General features: G+C 32.8%; 1 protein-coding gene across 4 annotated transcripts in view; it reads left to right on the forward strand.

Moving 5' to 3' along the window:
• NSUN7 (NOP2/Sun RNA methyltransferase family member 7) overlaps positions 1-22024 on the forward strand; it is a 38427-nt gene that overhangs the window by 2395 nt on the left and 14008 nt on the right. For 3 of the 4 annotated variants that reach the window (XM_025040265.1, XM_025040266.1, XM_015597528.2), the window contains exons 3-10: positions 5250-5308; positions 5696-5826; positions 8601-8753; positions 9087-9270; positions 10381-10591; positions 13820-13963; positions 16854-16955; positions 18542-18659. In XM_025040265.1, coding sequence (XP_024896033.1) covers positions 5250-5308; positions 5696-5826; positions 8601-8753; positions 9087-9270; positions 10381-10591; positions 13820-13963; positions 16854-16955; positions 18542-18659 — 1102 coding nt within the window. The remainder of the gene's footprint in view (positions 1-5249; positions 5309-5695; positions 5827-8600; positions 8754-9086; positions 9271-10380; positions 10592-13819; positions 13964-16853; positions 16956-18541; positions 18660-22024) is intronic. The other variant, XM_006922455.3, reaches the window with a different exon arrangement.

Consider the following 22024-nt stretch of genomic DNA (forward strand, 5'->3'; position numbering starts at 1 on the left):
ACCCCCTTTAAAAAATATATTTTTAAAGACCAACCAAAGTGTTGCACTTTAAATAATCAGTCAAATGAACATTTTTCTATTTCTCCTTGCAAGAATGAAATGCAGACTGGGCATATATGTTGATTAGTTGGCATTTAATATTAATGCCAAAACTCTATTATAGACAATTTGTTTTCTTAATAGAATATTGAATCTTACCTTTAGAAATCAATTCTAAAAGCTTGAAATTATTTTATGAAAAATTATGTACTAACTAGATGGTCATGTTATGGTCATGTGTGTAGTAGATTTATCTTTTTTTTCAATCTTTATTTTTGTTTTATGAAAGGGTCTTATTACTACTTGATATTTTTCAATGACCCAGAAAATCCCATTTAGATAAATTATTGCCTTTACAAACCTGCTTTTGTTTGAAATGTTCATTTTTATAACTTCCAATTCTAAAATAAGTTGGCTTTGGTGTTTAATTGGTACAGATACTTTCTTACAATAATAATATATTGCTTGAATTATCTATATAACATCTGAATGTTCAAATGGAATAAAACCAGAATTCCTAAATGCAGTGGTTTTCCAAAATAATTAAGAGCCTGATATTTTGCTTTAAAATATTGGAAGCTATCATTTATTTCACATTTACTTTCTGCATTTATTAGTGTTTTATCAATATTTTCACATGATATTTTGTTAACTCACATTTGGTTTATACAGTATAAGTTCAGAGAATCACCGTTCAGAAAAAAAACCTCAGGATTTCTTTCCTCAGGTTTTTTTAGGAGCAGCAAAGCTGTAAAGGTTAATGTACAAGTTAAAGAAAGCTTGGGTAATGGTCCCTTTTATTAGTGATTTTGTGAACAGGTAATTTGATCATATTACTATATATTTTTTTTTTTAGGAAATACAAGGGGAAGAAAAAAATGACAAAAAATTCCTTAATTATACAAGTGTTAAGTATATTCCTTTAGTTGTGTTTTATGTTTTTCACTTTTATTGTTTGCTCCTTTGTTGATGTCCCTCTTTGTGTATATGCAGAGAGTATATTTATCTGATTAACCTTTTAAAAGTTTAAAGGGCTTGGTATAATGTTTTTTGAAGTAAAGACAGCCATTATTCCTGTTTTACTAAATAGCCCCAAGATCACTTTTCTGCTAAAGGAGGTAATGAAGAGTAGCCTATTCCTATTGTTTGACTTCTGTAAAGAAGTAAAGTACTAGAAGCTAATTTATTTTTTCAAAGAATCTCTAGATGTTTCAAGGAATACGAAATATTAAAAAAAAAAAACTGGCAAAAGGATTTCTTAAAAAATAAATTAACGAACAACAAATAAAGGAAAAAATAAAAAACTTTGAGGAAAGAAATGTCCCTGAAATTTTTTATCTTATTCCTGGGCTAATTCTTTCTCTAACCTCTCTAGCAGTATGTGGTAGTTGGTGAACATTGAGTCCCAGGAACTGGCTGTGGCATTAACCTGGTCATTTCAGAATCATCTAACCTGTCAGTGAAAAACCTTGTAAATGCTTAATGTATGGTTTGGTTATGGTTTTAGGATTTAGTAATTGTAGTTGGGAGTCTCTAAGACACCCTTAGGGTCAATGATTTCACAAGGACTCACAGAACTCAGCAAAGCTGTTATACTCATGGTTATTACAGTGAAAGGTTAGAGAGTAAATCAGCACCAGAAAAGGGTATGTATGGTAGAGTCCAGGAGAGACCGATTCAAGCTTCCTATTGTCTCTTCTCAATGGAATCATATGGATGGTGCTTAATTCTCCCAGCAACAATGTATGACAACACACACGAAGTATTGTCAACCAGAGAAGCTCACCCAAGCCGTTGTCTCGGGTTTTTGTTGGGGATCAGTCATGTAAAAACAAGGAGAGCCCTGTGGCTGACCTTAATCTCTCTTTTTCCTGAAGTCAAACTGATACCATGTTGCCCAAGGCCCTAGGTGAAAAAGACTTGTATCAGACGGCAAGATATTCTAACGGTTTATAGAGGTTATATCAAGGGCAAAACCGTTTTTTGGAATGTGCAAGGTTTGGCCACCCGGGCCTGCTTAGTTAATTCTTGATTGCACAGTGAATTATTAGAAAAATGATCTAGATCAATAACCTCTTTAGCTCTGGTTGTCACCCTAAGAGGTTAAAAGCAATTTTCTTGAATGACAATAATAACTTATATTTACACAGCTCTTTGTAATTCACAAAACAATTTATATCATTTGATATACCAGTCCCTTGAGATGGAAGATTCTCATTTTGCAGGTGAAAATTTGTGGGAAGCTCAAGAAGAGATTAAATGATGCAGGTGAAAATTTGAGGGAAGCACAAGAAGAGATTAAATGATACTGAGCAGGAAGAAAGATAAAAAGAGAAAGTGTTTTATCTGTTCGAAATGATGGTAGAATAGCAATCTCATGCCTAATTCTAGTTTTTTTTTTGTTTGTTTCTACATTGTTTCATTTTAACTGTATAACGATTTTGTATTTGGTGATGCCAGTTTCTTTTCCCTGGTATTTACTTCTCTCAGATCTTCTTTCAAAAATGTTAGTGGCTCTTACTAATTTTGCCAAAAAGACTTGAATAATTTTGTTGGTTCCCTCCTTCCATACATATAAAACCCTATCTATGTCTTACAATCATAGGAGGGCCTTGACATTCTTGAAGTGAAGGTTCTAGAGGTCCCTCCTATGAAGGAAACTATGAATACATAATAAAAATAGAGAGGGAGAACCTAGGAAAGAGTCAAAAGAAGAAACATCTTCCATTTTTCTTCCAGAATGGAAAGGATGACCAGATGGACTATGTGAGTTTTAGGGGTCCTATAAATAGCACTCTCCCTTCATTTGGAACCAGTTGAGAGAGAGGGAAAAGATGTTTGGGGATATGGCTTTAGATCTCCAATCAAGTGGCTTGCAAATACTTTACTTCTGAATTAGAGACTTCTATCTAACCCAGGGGTTCCCAACCCTGGGGCCTCAGGCCTGTTAGGAACTGCGCTGCACAGCAGGAAGTGAGCAGCTGGTGAGCAAGTGTAGCTTCGTCTGTATTTGCAGCCGTTTCTCAGCACTAGCATCACTGCCTCAGCTCTACCTCAGATCATCAGACATTCGATTCTCATAGGAACACTGGTCCCTGGTGCCAGAAAGTTTGGAGACCACTGACAAGGCTCAGCTGAAGAAGCGCAAACCCCTCCACCCCAACTCGCAGAAGGCACGTGGCAAAGAGCAGCCTGGAATTCATGTATCCCTCCTGCAGATAAGCTGGCAGAGAGGGGAGTAGATGGATGGGGAGAGAGAAAGGAAGAGAGGGAGAGCGGGAGGGAGGAAGGTGAGAGGTGTACTCTAGTCCCTTTTTCCAGTTTCACCAATCAAACTCAATTTTTCTTTCATAGGAAGTGGTAAGGGGTTGGAAGAGTCCAGCTATATTTCTCTAGGGAAGGCCTTCCACATTGAAAACATGAGGAATGGGAATTAAGAGTTCCCTTCAACAGATTAAAGAGAAAAGGCTTTAATTAGTGGGAGACAAGAGACAATTGGAGCTATGGAGCTATTGCGCTGAACTAGGATAGGCAAGATTTACGATCTTCAAGTAAGTCCTGATTACCCAGATCAGGCATCAGCAGTGTTTTATTTAGCCACTCTGGTTTCTTAGAAAAGTAAGATAAGGAAAGGCAGCACTGTGTTATGAAGAGCATGCACTTTGGTGCCAGATTGTCTGGATTTCAACCCCTGATCTGCAATTTGCTGTGTTACTATGAACATCTTACTTCACCATTCTGTGCCTCATTTCCCAATCTGTAAAATAGGTTAACGATGATACCTCAATCATAAGGTTGTTATGAGAATTAAATGAATTAATGTATGGAAAGCACTTGGAACAATGTCTAGCATATAGAAAGTACTATCAAAAGTATGCAACTATTATTAATGTGGATATTACTATGCAAAATGTTATGTTAATTGTACATATACAAAAGTAATTCATTCTGTACAATATCAAAGGCAGTCTGAAGATGGTATTTGACAAGAACCCGAGGAGGAAAAAATCCAGTGTTGGCAAAATTGTGTTTTGTTTTCTTTACATTCATTCTGCCTCTCCATTGCTCAAAGTTCTACAGCCTGTGCAAGTCTGCTATCTTAGAAGTCCTTCATTCTTATGATGCCTCTATATACTGTGACAAAATTGGGACTCATGCTGAGAAACTATGAAGTAGATAGGAATCGGTTTGCAAGTACTAAGGGTATGAAACTCTAAACTTCATCTTCCTTATAAGTGAAATGGGGATATTATCTTGTACAATATAGCCATAATTGGTAGCTAAAATATGGATAATGATTCCCAAAGGACTTCCTATGAAAACTGGAGTCTGTGCTCACAAGTTAGTCACTTCTTAGTTTTCCCATCCCCTAAATCAAAACTGAAATTGAATGTGCATATGGTAGGTGTCCTGTAAATGCTGAATGAATTGAAGCTAGCCTAGCTTACTGTTCCACTGATTAAAGCATTTGGTATATGATGTATATATAGCTTAAGTAGTTATAGCGAAAGGAATACTTGTATCCTGTGGAGATTTTTAAGTATATTCATTTGTTTCCACTTAGTACCTTTGCAGTTATCCCTCTGCTTGGAATGCTTTTTACATGGCAAATTATTAGCTCATTGTCATTTGGGTCTTAGATTAAGTGTCATTTTATCTTATCAGTGTCTTCAGTAGTGAGTTCTACAAACTAAGAAATAATACCAATGTAACACAAATTCTTCAAGAGAATAGAACTTTTCCCACTCATTTTATAAGGCCAGCATAACAGTAATTCCAACATTGACAAGGATATTACAAAAAAATAAATTATAGATCAACATCTCTCATGAGCATAAAGAGAACAAAAATCCTAAATAAAATATTAGCAAGTTGAATCCAGTAACACATAAAAAGGATAAGACATTATGAATTAGATTTGTTTTGATATTTTTCAAAAGACATAAAGGTTGGAATTTCTTTATTAATACTTGAACTATTCAGATAATGTGCCTTTGACTGATTCCATGTGGAGCATGGGTCATAAGGATCCAGGATTTATAAAGATTACAAATATTTCATCATGTCATTATAATTTAAATCTTTTTCAAGAATTGAAGTATATTTCAGATATGAAAGTAAAAGTGTTTTGTCTAAAGTGTATTTTGATTCCAAAACTTTTATTTTCAGCTTTGGTATATTCAGTAACAGACATTTTTCTTGTTTTGCAGATCAAGATATTTTAGAAACTATATTAATAGATAGCTATATCTTCCCAAGTACCACAATAGTAAGTAGACAACTTTTATATCATTAGCTGTCTCATGATTGTTATTTAGAAAGTACTAAAAAGCTTTCAGATTTAAGTCATAACTAATTTGCTTAAAGCTGAGACTTCTTCAAAATATATCCTTAACTCTTTCCTACTTGTAATACTTCTAAGACTGACTTTAGTCCTTTCATTTTGATGAACATACCCAAAATTGTCTATTTTGAAAGGTTAAGTTTTTACTGGACTTTTAATTTTTTTTCTGTTTTGAAGTCTTTAACTCTCAATCCAACCAGACTATGTAAAAATAGTCATCTTCCTGGCTCTCTTATGAAAATAATGAAATGGAAATTATTGCTATTAGATATTGTTTGAATACTTTTCTTCATGTGTGTTTCCCCTTGGTAGCCAGATCATTTGAGCAGTCTAATTATTGTGATGCTGTATGATTTTCAAGATAGAAAATTTCAAGCTCGTTTCCTTTCTGATAACGAAGAGTCCGTAGCAGAAGTTCAAGAAGTAGAGAACCTTCTTAACAGGTAACTATAAAAGTGAAAAGGATGTTTTATATGAAATCTTTATTATTATTTTCATTGGTAAAATTCTATGCAGTATAATGTGTAGGTAAGTGTTAAAAGTTATAGAGAAAAACATAAAAGTTCCTAAGTTTCTTAAGTTCCTTTATAGTCTTGAACAGGTTAAATGTTCTGTTTAAAATCAAATTGTTTTTGAAATCTTGAATTGCAAGATCCAATTTGTAAGTATTTGGAAAATTATGAAAAATTCCTAGTAATTTTAGCACATACAGAAATTAAACTTCATTTGAAACAGCTATTATTTACTTGGCTTTGTTTATAGCTCTTTAAAAAATAATGTATCAAATGAGAAAATTCCAAAAGTAGATAAGAACCCACTGCTTTGCCAAATTGAAAACTTTTGTTTAGTTAAGAACAAACTAATATGTTTTCATTTTGTTTTGTCGTTTATCCTAAATATCAGCAGAAACCTACTATGGCGATAACAATTAAAATTGGCGGAGACAACTAATTAAATTAATGTATGTAAAATGCTTAGGTTAGAACCAGACGCATAGTAAACGGTCAATAAATGTTAAGCGCTACTGTTGTTAGAGCTTTTGTTATTATGCTGTTGCTTAATGGAACTCACAATATAGCAACAACAACAATATTGTAGGAAGACTTTTACCCAGTGAATAATTTGAAACAGTTGTCAGTAGGATATCCAATTTTGTATTGTTATGAGAAATTCAAGTAGTTTCATTTAAATCATTGAAGGCTCAGACCAAAGGACTCAGGTAATGGAGTAATGTTAATAGCTTACATTTATTGAGCACTTAATATGTATTAATTACTGTTAACAAGAAGCTCTTTACATAACAGCCTTATGAGGTGGATGCCGTTACCAAACTGTATTTTTACAACTGGGAAAATTGAAGCACAGAAAGGAACCTATCTAATGCCGTAGACCTAGAAAGGGCAGTAGCCAGAATTTAAATTTCAGGAAGGCTGACTCCAGTGCCCAAGCTTTAACCATTTATATGCTATTACTCTTTCTACTTAGGATAGTGAGGCTTGGCTGAAGTACTCTGGAAGATTAAAGGTATGACACAGTCATATCCCATGTCAGTTGTAGCCGTGAGATATTTGTGAGATGTTTAAGATTAGGAATTACATAACTACAATTTAATATACAAAAAGAAAGCTCTGGCTATATGTACAACAGGAATGCTGGTAAAAGATAATTGAGCAACTTTCTGTGATAACATTCGAATTGTAGCAGGAGATGGACTTCTGGATCAAGAATGTTGGAAAAGCCTATTTTTGCTTCCATTTTTATCATTGCAGTCTGCCTTACAGCTATGGAAGAAGTTTTTTTAGTAACTACAGGATATTTCATTTACACAAGTAGTATGTCTAGTTATCCTAATAGCATTTAGATTTGACCTTTGTCCTCAATCTGATATTGTATATTTATATAAAAATCTGTATAACTGTATATATACTTTATTTTTGTGTGATTAAATTATAATAAAATTTAGAGTTTGAAATTTGCTATCTGGAAATTTTGAAAATTATTTTTTCTTGTACTCACCCCGTATATACAACATGTATATTTTTCTAGGCTTCATACACTAATCTGTTTCATGATTAAATAATTCAGTCAGTAGTATTAATTATGGTAATGCTACTGAACTACGTAAGTATTTGGAAAGACTGTTAAATCAAAAATAGCCTGTACTCATATATAATATAGAACAGTAACTCACCTCCTTTATATTAATTTATTCTTTGATGTATGTTAATGTATTATGTAATTGTTTTTAGTATCCCTTACTGTAATTCTGTGACATTAGGACATAACATTACACAAATCTTATTTTATCATAGCCCTTGAAGGCTTAATGTTTGATAACCCTTCCTATCCTCCCCAAGTACCCCTATGCTCATTCTCTCCCTCTCTCTCCCTCTCTCCTTCTCCTCCCCACTCTCCACTCTCTCATGCAAGTATGCATATTCACATATTCTTAGGTGAAAAATTCTCATTCTACTGAGTAGATAGATAATAAGCTTGATTTTGTTAGGCTTTTGGCAGGCACATACACTACTTTGCGCAGCCACACACACCACTCTGGTTGTACTCGACTCTTGTGGCATCTCTTCCCCATTTCTCATTCAAGGTTGTCCTTGTGATTTATTATTCAATTAGATTTCTACTGTGAAAATGATTAAATATGGGTCAATTAAGTTCCATATTCTCATTTTTAAAAATTTGGGCTATGAGATCAAGAAAAATGATTGGGTCTTCATGGCGATGCTAACCAATTCTTGTGTTTCTTTTCTGTTATTTGGAACTTTGAGGCATGAGATTATCAGTAGTGGGAAGGGTTTGATACAGATTCATGAAAGGTTTTTAATCTTATCAAGACTACATTGTTGCCATCTTGAAGTCACACAGCTAGTAATTGACAGAACCTAAATTTAACTTCAGATTTGTCTGACTCTAAATCCTATCTCTTTTACTACATCAGATCTGTCAATCCATAATTGATATAAATATCTGAAGAGATGCACAACTATACAGGGGCAGCAAAAACCAAAAAAAAGGAAGCAGGATTATTAGATTTCTATTTTCAAATATGGCACATTTTTATTTTAGACTACCAAGATTTGAAATAGAATGATTGAAGGATTGTTAAAAATTGAAATCTGTTAATATTTAATTTGTTAACATTTTTAGTGGAATATTTTAGTCTTGAATGCAGTGTTACCAAGAATGGATTTTCTGTCTCTAGTTTTAAGACAAAATTGGCTGCAGCATTGGCAAGATGTCGAATCAAACATGATGCCCTTTCAATTTACAACATTCTTCCAGAAACAGTTAGGAACCAGGAACTAAGGGCCTCCACTTTACCACTTTATGCTTGGATAAATACTTGTAAAATCAGGTAAGAGTTTAATCAAATTCTTTATTCATATTTTAAATTGCTAACCTTTCAAAATAACGTGGTAAGAAATATTACCTTTTTAATGGGTGGGGCCACATCTGGGGGAGTATTGGAGAATTATAGTTTAGTCAGGATCTTACCACCGAATTACCAAAAGTAATTACATAAATATGATAACTTTTCTGTTTTGATTTTTTAACTCACTATTGGCTAAAATTGTAAGTTCCATTAGATGCACTATATGCAGTGATATTTTTATTGTAGGAAAAAGATGCTAGTGCTAAATACATTTTTAATGTATTTTAATTACAACCTAATATTGTATATTTACAGCCCTGAAGAAGTTTATCATAGTTTGAAGAAAAAAGGCTATAATAAAGTTAAATCTGTACTGCATATTGATGATAAAATCTTTGCTGTGGACCAACATTGCTATGATGTCTTAATTTTTCCATCTCATCTTAAAAATGATCTTCTAAATATAGATCTTTTTAAAGATTATAAACTGATATTTCAGGTAAGTTAACATTTACATTCATTGTGATTTTCAATAATCCTACTTATCCAAAGAATCCCTCCACTTAAACCCTAACACACTGATTATATTTTTTATAGATTATCAGGGAAGTTTATAAGCTCTCATTTTTACCTTGAATAAAGTTAATATTTCTACAATCAGTGTTCTTATTATACTTTGGCATCTTTGTCTCGTGAAGTTGTAAGAAACCTATTCTCCCCAGATTTCATAGATGGGAGACTTGTGTTCCCGCCAGCTATATTTTTCTCTCTCAAGGGAAGATTCAAGAGAAGGTACAAGAATATCTTTTCTTTCTTCCATCTCTGGAGAAGATGCTAGTGCCTTCCTGCATTTGAAAATGCAATATGTAATACTTTCCCATTATCTCTTTAATATAGTCTTACAGCTTTAATTGTAAGAGGAATATAATGTCTATCAATGAGGAAGAAAATGTGAGGTATAATGTGGTTTCAATAAAATGAAAGATAAAAGGTCCAAAAATTAAGTTAAATTAATTTCTATGTCCTTAGATTTCAATTTCTATGTCATTCACCTTAGTCTTCTAAGGTTTATCCCTTCACTGCACCCATATTCTTGGGCAGAATCTCTTGGCCTTATGTTATAGTGACACCCTATTGAGCACTGAGATCAACTGCAGAATCCCCATCTGTCTAGCCCCCTTTTATACACTTGTCAACAAGCTTTTAATCTCTGTGAACTAGTAGCAATTTGGATGACAGCATAGTGGGGAAGAAAGAATGGCAGTAGCAGATGAGTGGGTTTTCATGAATGGATAAAAATGGGAGCTAAGGAAGGAAATCATTAATCTATTAATCACATATTTTTGGGATTTTGGCATTGCCTTATCACTACATAAAAGTTAAATGACAACAGTCATAATTTAAACAAAGTTAGGTATTTTGTTTTAAATCAATTTCTATCAGTTTGCTAACATTGTATTTTAACATGTATTAAGATGTTTTATAGTAAAATGGGTTAGGGTATATCTTCAAGATTCCTCCAAGTACTTTCTTCATCTAAGGCAAAAAGAAGTCAGTTCATGCTTTTAGTCAAACCTTTTGAAATTCTAATCATACCGTTATCTTGTAGGACAAGTCTCGAAGTCTTGCTGTTCATTCTGTAAAGGCTTTATTAAATATGGATGATGATATCTTAATGGTCAATACCGGTTCGTGGTATACAGTTGCCCATATGTCAATCTTAACGAATAATAATACCTCAAAAATATTTGTGTGTGGAGTACAATCACAAGCTAAGCATCCTGACTTGAAGAACCTTTTTACAAAAATGGGATGTAAAAGTATGTACAAATATTTATTTGTTTGATAATTAATGTTTTGCAAGATTTAGAAATATTCAAAATGTTTGAATTTGTTATTTTTTAGTGATGAAAAAACTATATATAAAAACTATACGCTTAAAATCCTCACTAATCCATATTATATCAGTCTGTTCTTATTGCTTAATATTGGTTAAACTTCAGTTTAAATTAATGAACATATTGGCACTTTGGTATACTTTTGATAGTTAGCTTTTAGGTTCAAACAATTAGTTAAAGTGGTGGTAGAAATGATTGTCTTTTAATAAATAAGAGCACAGTCATTGCGATGCTTAAGAGACAAAGATAATATCTAGGATTAGAAGCTGAGTCCCTTAGGCTTCTTATTTTTAAAAAGTTTTTCATTGGATCATGCTGGTACTAAAGATAACATCTTATTATAGGCTCAATGAGGCTGAAAAACTAAAAAAACTTTTGACAGATTTTTGTTTTGCTTTGTGGATGGGGCATCGGCAATACTCAACGTTGGTGGGATTATAAATTTGTACTACTTTGGAAAATTAGTTAATCTCTAAAGTTGAACATGTAAGTTAGATGTCAGGAAGTTGAATAAGAGGGATCTAGCAAAGGATCCACTAGAGAAGTGGGATAAGAATCAAGAAAAACTGGATTCAGAGGCTGGCCAGGAATTACATTATTGCTTCTTAGCCCCAAACCCACACTTTGCCATACTTTGTGATACTGGAACTATACTCTGCATACTCCATTTCTCTGTTGCTGGCTCAATACTAGGCTCTGCCATTAGGAGGTGCTAGAGAGACATTGCAAGACTGCAAGACTGTGGTGGCCGTGCAAGAGTCCTAGCAGTGTTAGCCTTGCCCTCTTCTCAGAGATCTAAATCTTAGCTTTGCAGGAGCCCCACTCCTCGGACTTTCTAAGTTCCTTCTTCAATTTTCTCTCAGCCATAGTGGGTAGTGGCTACTCTGCAGTTAATTACTTGTGTACACATTAGAGTTCTCAAGTAGTTGACCACCTTTTACCTAGTTAACAAGGGAAAATAGGAATCACTGTGTAACCAAGCAGTAGAAGAAAGGAAGTTTCTCCTTTTAGAAGTATTCCAGGTAATAAATGAAAAAGGGATGATAGAATCAGAATACAGTAGTCCCCCCCTTACTCATAGAGGGTATGTTCCAAGACTCCCAGTGGGTGCCTAAAACCACAGATAGGACTAAACCCTGTGTATAGTATATTTTCTTATACATTCATACTGATGATAAAGTTTAACTTATAAACTAGGCACAGTAAGAGATTAACAATAACTAATAATAAATAGAACAATACTGTAATAAAGTTATATGGACGTGGTCTCCCTCTCTCAAAATATCTTATTGTACTGTACTCACCTTTCCTCTTGTGATGAGATGTGAGATGATAAAATACCTCTATTCTGAAATGGAGTGAGGTGAGTAATGTAGGCATTGTGATGTAGCATTAGGCTACTAACGACCTGGCAATGTCAGAGGAGGATCTTCTGCTTTAGGTGATCCTGGATCATCGAGCCATGACAATGTCAATGGTTGGATGTCAGGAGCAGATGATGTTGATGGTTGGGGAAATTTAGTATTTTTGGACCATGCTTGACCACAGGTAATTGAAATTGTGGCAAGCAAAACCATGGATAAGGGAAGGACTATCATGTGATTACATTTTAACCCATTTGCTGATACCACGAAGGCAAATTAGTTGATGAATATGATACCACTTGTGAAGTAGTTTTGCTCCCCTTTCCTCACACACAAAAAAAGGAATAAAGAAAAGTAAAAAAAATACCCACTGAATTTAATTAAGCTTCTAAAGATCCAACTACTAATTTATAGGAAGCATAGAAGACAGGAACATGTGAAACTACACTCTAGGGAAGCAGTTAGCAAAATCCAGACTGCGGGAAACTCTGGTAGTACAAATAACCAAATTTCATTAAGAAATAAATGGTAAGAAAAAGGAACCTATAAAAAGAAGTTTAAAATAAGACATATCAACCAATTGCAGCATGTGTACCTTATTTAGATCTCGATTCAAACAAACCGTAAAACATTTTCAACTTGTGACTTGGGAAATTTGAGCCATGATTGGATGCTATTATTTGAATATAATAAGGAATTATCTTTAAAAATTTCATGTGGCTTTATTTGAAAAGGAGTTTTTATCTTTTAGAAATACATGGTGAAATATTTATAGATTCAAAATAATATGGGGGTGATGGAAGTGGGTACAGGTATAGATGAAACATGATTGGGCATGAATGGTTCTCTATTGAAGCTCCATCATGAGTACTTGGGAATTTATTACATATTATGTCTATTTTTGTATATGTTTGAATGTTTCCAATAAAAAGTTAAAAATGGGAAAAAGGAAAAGGCCCACTTGATAAAAAAATTTTTTCAAAAGAGACAGAATAGGAATAGGGAAAAATTGAGCAGGCAAGAGGAATGGGGTTGGTGGGACAATTTCAGGAGTGACTCCTTGGCAGGTGAGGGAAATGGGAACCATTGCGGAAGTGGAGGGGTGGCCTTAAGTTAGGGGCATAGCGAATCATAACTTGAGGGAGAGAAGACCCCCTTAAGCTAAATTTCAAGGTCCCTATGGGACCTTACACTGTGCCTCATAAATACTGCTGATACCTATTTTTTTTTTTCTGGGGAGTACAGACTATAAAAGGGGATAAAAATGGGAAAGGGAAATAACCATTATTGAACATTTAGTGTAGACAAGGCATCATGCTAAGCTTAACTACTTAATTTCAGTCTTCACCACACTAGGTGAAATAGGCATTATTATCTCATTTTACGGATAAGGAAACAGAGGCTTTGAGAGATTTAACCACATAGCTAGTAAATAGTGAAGTTGGAATCAAACTTGATATTTCTGCCTCCAAAGCCATTTCCCTCCTATATAGCATACTGCTTTAAATGGAATCTGAAGTTCAGAATGGAAAACTTCAATTATATTTTTTGTAGAAATATTTAAACCTCAAAATCATTCTCTCAAGTGAAGAGAAAACACTAAGAACTCATATATTAACTTTGGGAAGTTATCAGAGAAGAATAGTCCTCTTTTTTGACTACATTGAAATAACCTGGTGGTGTTGAAGATTTAAAAATGTACAATGGTAAATAGGCATATTTATATACTGCATTGACTTTTAATTAATATTTTTACATTAATTTTTCTATGTTGTTTTCCTCCCAGATATTGAAATACTTCATGAGACATTTCTTAACATTGAATCAAAAGATATTAGATTACAGAAAGTTAAAGTGATTCTGCTGCTACCTCGTTGTTCAGGACTAGGTGTTAGTAATCCAGTAGAATTTATTTTAAATGAGCATGAAGGTACTTGTTTTAATTTTTAATTTCTAAATGTTGATAATAATTTAAAAAATAAAATTATTTAAAAGTATTTAAATGATATCAGATATATCTGATTTATTAATAGCTTCCATGTATAAAATATTATCTATCGTGTACTTTATATCCATTACCTCATTTAATCCTTTAACCAATCCTGTGAGATATGGGCACAGGTTATATTCAAAATATTTAGTAATTGGAAAGATGTCGGCAATCAGAACAGATACTGGCCATTGTGCTATTCTGGCATATTCTAGAGTTCAAGATATAGGCATTATAATTTATCGGCATTTTATAGATTAAAAAAACAGAATCAGAAAGATTAATTCATTTTTATAAGGTGAAACAACTAGTTAGTAGCAGAGCTAGGAGTCAAATTTAGAGCTGCCTGATTCTAGAAACTCTATTTTAAATATAATCCTAATTGAGTCATAATCAGGTTTTCAAACTCAAGACTTCCTTAACCCCCAGTATGTATGTTTTATGCTATGAATACCTCAGATTAAATATTAATTCTAGGAATATTTTCTTTGCTTCTTTAATAAATTTTAAACATTTACATTTACTGAGCACTTATAAGGCACTGAGTGAAATGCTGTACTTGGATTATTTCATCAAATCCTGAAAAGAACTCAATGAAATAGCCTTATTATCTCTATCTTACAAGTACAGAATCTGAGTGTGAAGCCCCCACTGCGTCATTTGACTAGTAGGTGTCAGAGCCCAGATTCAAACACAACCACTTTGACTTTGAGGCTGGCACTTCGGATCACTGTCTTAATCACAGTGTATTGCCCCTCATTAACTGAAACCGAGCCTTACTCTATTCCTTTGTTTATATTGAAAGGCATAGATAGGGTTAACTTGAATATTAGCCAAGGAAGACATTCCACTAATATTCAGAATATGGTGAGTGACCTTTCTGTTTCTAGCAAGGACACAATTAAAAATGGAGGAAAAAATGGAGGGAAAGGAATTAATATTTATTGAGCACAACTATGTCTTAGTCAACATTGTAGGGAGTGCACATGCACTATCACTTAATATTCACAATAACTTTCTGAGTACAGTGTTATTTTTATTATCTCTATTTTACAGAGGGGAAAAATCCAAGACTCAGAGAAATTTAGTAAGTTGCCTAAGGTCATGTAGATAGTAAGTAGGAAAGCTTGGATTTAAACTCAGATCAGTTAGCATATTTTCCCCCCATTGAACTACTTTATCTTTAATTGGACTTATACTTTTTCATGTGGAATTTTGACCTACTATAGAAAATTTCTTTCCAGTGAGAGTTAAACAGAAGAATAACTAACTCGGGTGGGAGAATGGTAGGCTGAGAAAATTCCTATGCTAATTTAGGAAATTATCCAAGAAGAATTAGACACTGAAAGAGGAGGGGAAGAAATAGCAGCAGCTATAATAAGCATCACAGTTAAGAGAAGCAGAGCTTAGAACTGTGAGACTCTGGCCCTATCCTGGGCCATCTTGAAGTGGGAATGAAGAACTGAATAAGCCATGAGTAAAAATAAACTAGAGGATGGGAGAAAAGCCCAAGGTAAACTACAAATGATGAAAAGGGAGAAAGTAAAAAGTTTCCTAGGTAATGGTAATATTTTGAGGTGACAGGATAAAACAAGAAGTGGTCTTTGGCAAACTTGGAAAAAATGATGGCTTTTGAAGGAAGCTTACTCTGAGGAGGCAATAATAGCCAGAGCCCTTAAGGAGCTGCTGACCTAGTGACCATGGTGGAAATAGTAGCCATAAACTTAGGGAATGAATCCAGACTTATCAGGCTTAGGTACTAGGTGGGAGAGAAGCAATCATGAATTCATTTTGGAAAACATTTTAACATTGAAAACTGTTAGAACTATTGAGTAATATATGAAGTTGGTCATTGCTAACAACTTGTAATTATTTTAAAATGGGATGAAAATGTCATTGATATGGTTTTAGAGTATAATAATGTATAGTACTTTAAAAAGTGATGGATAATTTTGGCCTAGAGATAGAAAAATGTGAAGTGTAAAACTAAATTGGGAAGAAATTGAGTTTAATTAACCTTAGTGATATTACTGGAATAGGGAACAGTCAAATATATGGTAAAAAAAAAAAAAAAATTGGCTCTCATAGTCCAGAGAGTTACCAAGAGGCAGAATAATACAAAGGTTAGCAATTTGGGCTCTGTGGTCATATTTCTGAGCTAGAATCCTGGCTCTACACTAGTAGCTATGTGACTTTAAACAAGTTGTTCAATGTAAGTTTCAACAGTTTTCTCAGTGTTAAAAGGGTTATTGAATAAAATAATCTATATAAAGTAGCATTCAACATGTTTTAGTTAATATTATTGAGAAATATGTTAAAATTAATTAGAAATGAAAAGTTTCTTGATCTGTTTTCTTGATCTGTTATGAAGACATACATTTGCTTTTCTGAATTTTTTTCTTCCAAAATTTCTTTTGTTAATATTTTTAATTATATTCTTTTGTGTTTTTTCTTACTCAGATCTTACGATAACTCATCAGTTTCTACCTTGGAAAATCAATATCTTCTCTTTTTCTCTATTAGTCTCCAGACTGACTGCATTTTCTCTTCTATGCATAAATGATTTAGTTGGCTAGTTGGACAACTATCTCATAAGAACTCGGAGAAAAAAATAAAAATTAAATTAAAATTAAACAAAGTTAGTTTTGTCAATTTAGTTTTTAAATATTTAAGTCAGCATTTTTGTAATACTATACTTAGTTTTAATAAATATTTTTCATGTAAATTCTTATTAATAGGGAAAATTACTGAAAAGTTAAATAATGCGGTAATAGCAATATATGGAAAACCTCTAAGAGTGATATATTTTAAAGTATTTATTTGCTTTTAGATACAGGTTTACTTAAAGATTTCTCTCAAGGAGGCACGTCAGAAGATAAACTTCATGTTCTTGCTCAACAGCAATATGAACAGCTAACACATGCAATGAAATGTAAGTTTGTCATCAGTGCAACCTTAAAATATGTTGTAAACCTTAGAAATATTAATACTTCATTTCTCTATTATAATTAGGCAGTGGGGTGTGAACCATAAGTGAATTTCCTAAAACACTCAATCTTAGCACTTTCAATTAACAATATTTATTTTTACCTTTTTAATCTGTCTACAAAAAATATGCTTTACTATCATTTTAACAGAGGCTAGCAAGTATAATTAACAGTTTCTTAATGCTGAAGTGAAATAATTATGTACATCCATTATTGTACAGTTTTATTTTCTTATTTTTCTTTGGTTTCTTGATGTAATTTTTCTGTTGTCACTGTGCCTGCCCCTAACAACTCTTCTACAATCTAAATTTTAATCAAACTCTTATTTCTCTTAGTGCTAAATTGAGAATAGAGAGATGCAATTACAAATAAAGCCCAGATCTCTTGATTTGGTATCTGAGTAACAAGGCTCTTCAAGTATTTATATTATTGCTTTGATCACTGCATTTAGATTTGAGTACCATTTAGATACTGGGTACCACTGCCCTTCTACACATGGATATGGAAATCTAGGATTCTCTGAGAAATTATATAAACTTTTATTAAATCAGTGCATGTTTATCAAATGCCTACTGTAGTTCAGGCATTAAGCTGGTTGTTAGGGATATGAGTATGAATAAATCCTGACCTCTAAATGTTTAAAGATAATTATAGGGTATTGATAATTCAATATATAAAGAAACAGCATACATGAAGTAGAAATAAGACAAAGTGTAAAGCACAGAAAAGGTCTGTCCTTTTAGTTGGTGCTACTAATAAACATTAATTTAAACATGATAGTGTATATATCATATATATATATATATATATGAGCTATGAAATTAAGCTGATTGGAAGATTAGGAACTTTGTATATTTTTTTTAATGTTTTCTCTATTTTAAATTACAGTATTGTTTCCAGAAACTAACCATTCTCCATTTGTTTTTCTCTATAGTGTTTATCACCTCTTAAAAATACGATGTAATTTTTCTATTTATTTATGTCTTATTATGTCAACAAAACATGGAAAATAAGCTCCCCAGGGGCAGGGATTTTGTCTGTGTATCTCGAATGGCTAGAACGGTGTCTACCACATAGTAGGTGCTTGATAGGTGTGAATAAATGAGTAACATTACCTCATTTTACAGATGAAAAATCTGAGAGTTTAAGTAATTTTCCCAGGTTCAGACAGCAGGAAGTAACAGAATTGGGATTCACGCCTGTCTGTGTTTCCAGAGCCCTTTTAACTGGTTATGTGATACAGCTTATAGAAGCGTGGCTGGAAGTATCAAGCTCATGGTAACCTGTTTGTAACTAGGTTGGTCACATTGATTGAATTTTCAATTTCCATACAATCCAGTTAGATTTACTTTACTTATTGGCCACAGACTACATTACTAATGCATGCAAGCATCTATGGAAATCATTCCCATAAAAACCATGCAGTATTAGTATAAATAAATAGATGTTTGGAAACATAGCAGATTTGTTTAAGGTTATTTGTTTAAGGTTAATGGGGTCATTATGTTAATTATATCTTCTTTAAATATAGTTACTAAAGCTCAAGCAGTTGTTTACTGCACATGCTCAGTTTATCCAGAAGAAAATGAAGCTGTTGTTAAGAAAGCACTGGAATTTCAAGATCATGGGATTAAAGTACAACCTTATAGGTAAGAAAGAACAGGATTTTTCTAAACAATTCAGCCAAATATTTTTGATCATGAAAAATTATGATTTTCTAAGTTATATAAAGACATTCCACTTCCTTTTTGTTAGACTTTAATATGACCAAACAGCCTAACTTGTTACAACTTTAATGTAAGTTCTGTAGAGCCTTTACAATGGTTTAAAATGAGCATTCTCTTGTACACTAGATTTCTGTTGTATTGTTAAAGCTAAAGCCAAATCAAATTTTAGCTTTTACTTGATTAGTTTCTAGAAAAATTGAGTCTAAACTTATACGTCTGTGCCTCAGTAGAAAAATGAGTATGTAAAATAACTTTAGAAACTAGTGAGAAAATCAGATGTTTATTATTTGAAAACATACATTTTTTAGACCCTTTTAGCCTTTGGTACCCACAAGAACTGAAGTAAAAATAGCCTAAATAACTTTGTAGCTTCTGGGTAAAATGCTGCAGTAAACTAGGGGTAGAGAAGAAAAACAGTAATACTACATCTGAACTGTGGACATCAAGATAAAGAATAGATCTCAGAATCTGTGACACCAATTAGTTCTTCAAGACTTTGACAATTAACAAGATATTTTAAAATGTTTCCTTCTATTTTTTACTTATTGCTCATGTTCTGAACTTTCCTTTTAATGTTTATAGTAAGTTCTTAATATGCATATGGTTTGCTTCCTTCTTTTAATTTGATAGTTTTCCTTTGCCTATTCACAGATGGACATGTTAATCATACCTGTAATCCCTTCTTACTTTACTTCCTTATTTATTAACACCTGTTGGTGTTAACAGCCAACCATCTAGCAGCAAAGAAAATGATTGCACTATATAAACAAATTTATCAGTGTGGATGACTTCATTTGTCAGGAATAAGGTTTCTAAGAATGTAATATGGCAAGAAATAGAGGAACGTTTGTATTTTATTTCATAGAGTTTACTTCAAATAAGCCATGATTAATTATTAATATATAATATGGTATAAAATGCACAAGTAATATTTAAGGACAGAATGATCTGGGATTTGGACTCAAATTGGAGAGTGTATGTTTAAGAGGTTTATAACTACTTGTTAGGAATACTGTCAAAAGAAATTATGAATTGTTTAGAAAAGTACACTATGTGGCTCTAGGAATCATTTCTTAATTCCCAAAGTAGTAGAATTTATAGTAGGGTTGAAAGAAATATTATAAGCCATCTAATCTAATCATCAGTTGCTAACATTTCCTTTTAATATCCCAGAAATATTCATTTCATTTTGGACTTTAGCCACCATGATACTTACCTATGTCAATGCAACTTTTTTTCTTGTCCCCTATTGTAAAAACTTCAAACATTATAGCAATACTAACTTAAAAAGAACAAGTTTTACCAAATCTCATCCTCTTAGATATAACCATTCTTAACAGTTTAATTTATAGTCTTCCAGATTTTCCAGCATCCAAGTTTATGCACGTTTTAAGTTTTAATTGGTACTGTCAAATTACACACCAAAATATACACTCTTATAAACCTGTTTCCCGACAGTTTCACAAATGGTAGATTTTATCAGACTTTACAGTAAGTTTTACCAGTCTGGTGGGTGAAAAGATAGGATCTCATTGTTGATTAAATTTAATTTCTCTGTTAATGAATTTGGGCACATTTGCTGTCCACTGACTGGGTGGCATAGTGTGAGGGAATTAAGAATGAGGGCTCTAAAACAACATACTACTGAAGAATAACTGGGTCAGAGTAGAAATAAAAAGGGAGATCAAGAGATACATAGAAACGAATGATAATGATAGTACAACATATTAAAACTTTGGGACATGGCAAAAGTGGTCATAAGAGGAAGGTTCATATCATTATAGGCCTATCTCCAAAAACAAGAACAAGCCCAAATTAACAACCTAACGCTTCATCTTAAAAAAAACTAGAGAAGGAAGAAAAATGAGGCCTAAAGTCAGCAGAAGGAAAGAAATCCTCAAAATTAAAGCAGAAATAAGTGAAATTGAAAACAAAAAAAATGGTAGAAAAAATAAATGCAACAAAGAGCTGTTTCTTTGAGAAAGTTAATAAAATTGACAAATCCCTGGCTAGACTCACTAAAGAAAAAATAGAAAGGACACAAATGAACAAAATCAGGGATGAAAGAGAGGAAATTACGACTGACATCACAGAAATAAAAAAAATCACACAACGCTATAAAAAAGTATATAACACCAAATTTAATAACCTAGAAGAAATGGACCAGTACTTAGAAAAATACAACTTTCCTAGACTGAATCAAGAAGAACTGAAAAATCTAAATAGACCGATCAGCAGTATAGAAATTGAAACAATCATCAAAAACCTACCAAAAAGTAAAAGTCTAGGACCAGATGGCTTTACCAGTGAATTCTACCAAACACTCAAAGAAGATTTAATACCTATTTTCCTCAAACTCTTCCAAAAAATCAAAGAGGAGGCAATACTTTCCAACTCATTTTATAAGGCCAATATTACTTTGATACAAAACCTGGAAAAGATAACACAAAAAAAGAAAATTACAGTCTCATGAACCCAGATGCAAAAATTCTAAATAAGATACTAGCGAACGGAATACAGCAACATATTAAAAAGATTATATACCACAATCAAGTGGGCTTCATCCCAGGGGCACACGGATAGTTCAACATACGCAAATTGATTAATGTGATACACTACATAAACAAATTAGAAAATAAGAATCATGCGATCATATCAATAGATGCAGAAAAAGCCTTCAACAAGATACAGCATCCATTTATGATCAAAACACTTAACAAAATTGGTATAGAAGGAAAGTACCTTAATATAATAAAGGTCATATATGACAACCCCTCAGCCAACATTATACTTAATGGTGAAAAACTAAAAATGTTCCCTCTAAGATCAGGAACAAGGCAAGGCTGTCCACTATTGCCACTGTTATTCAATATAACATCAGAGATCCTAGTGAGTGCAATCAGGTAAGAGAAAGATATAACACAAATACAGTAAAGTCTCTGGATACAAAATCAACGTTCAAAAATCCATAGCGTTCCTATACTTTAATAATGAAGTGTCAGAAAAGAAGTGGTAAAAAACAATTCCTTTTGCAATTGCAAGAAAAAGAATAAAATACCTAGAAATAAATTTAACAAAACATGTGAAGGACTATAAGACCCTATTAAAAGAAATCAAAAAAAATACAAAGAAATGGAAAGATATTCCGTGTTCTTGGATTGGAAGAATCAACATAGTTAAAATGACCATATTACCTAAAACATTTTACAGATTTAATGCAATCCCCATCAAAATCTCATCAGCATTTTTTAAAGAAATGGAACAAAAAATCATCAGATTTGTATGGA

Source organism: Pteropus alecto, unplaced genomic scaffold (assembly GCF_000325575.1).
Source record: "Pteropus alecto unplaced genomic scaffold, ASM32557v1 scaffold57, whole genome shotgun sequence".
Taxonomy (NCBI): domain Eukaryota; kingdom Metazoa; phylum Chordata; class Mammalia; order Chiroptera; family Pteropodidae; genus Pteropus; species Pteropus alecto.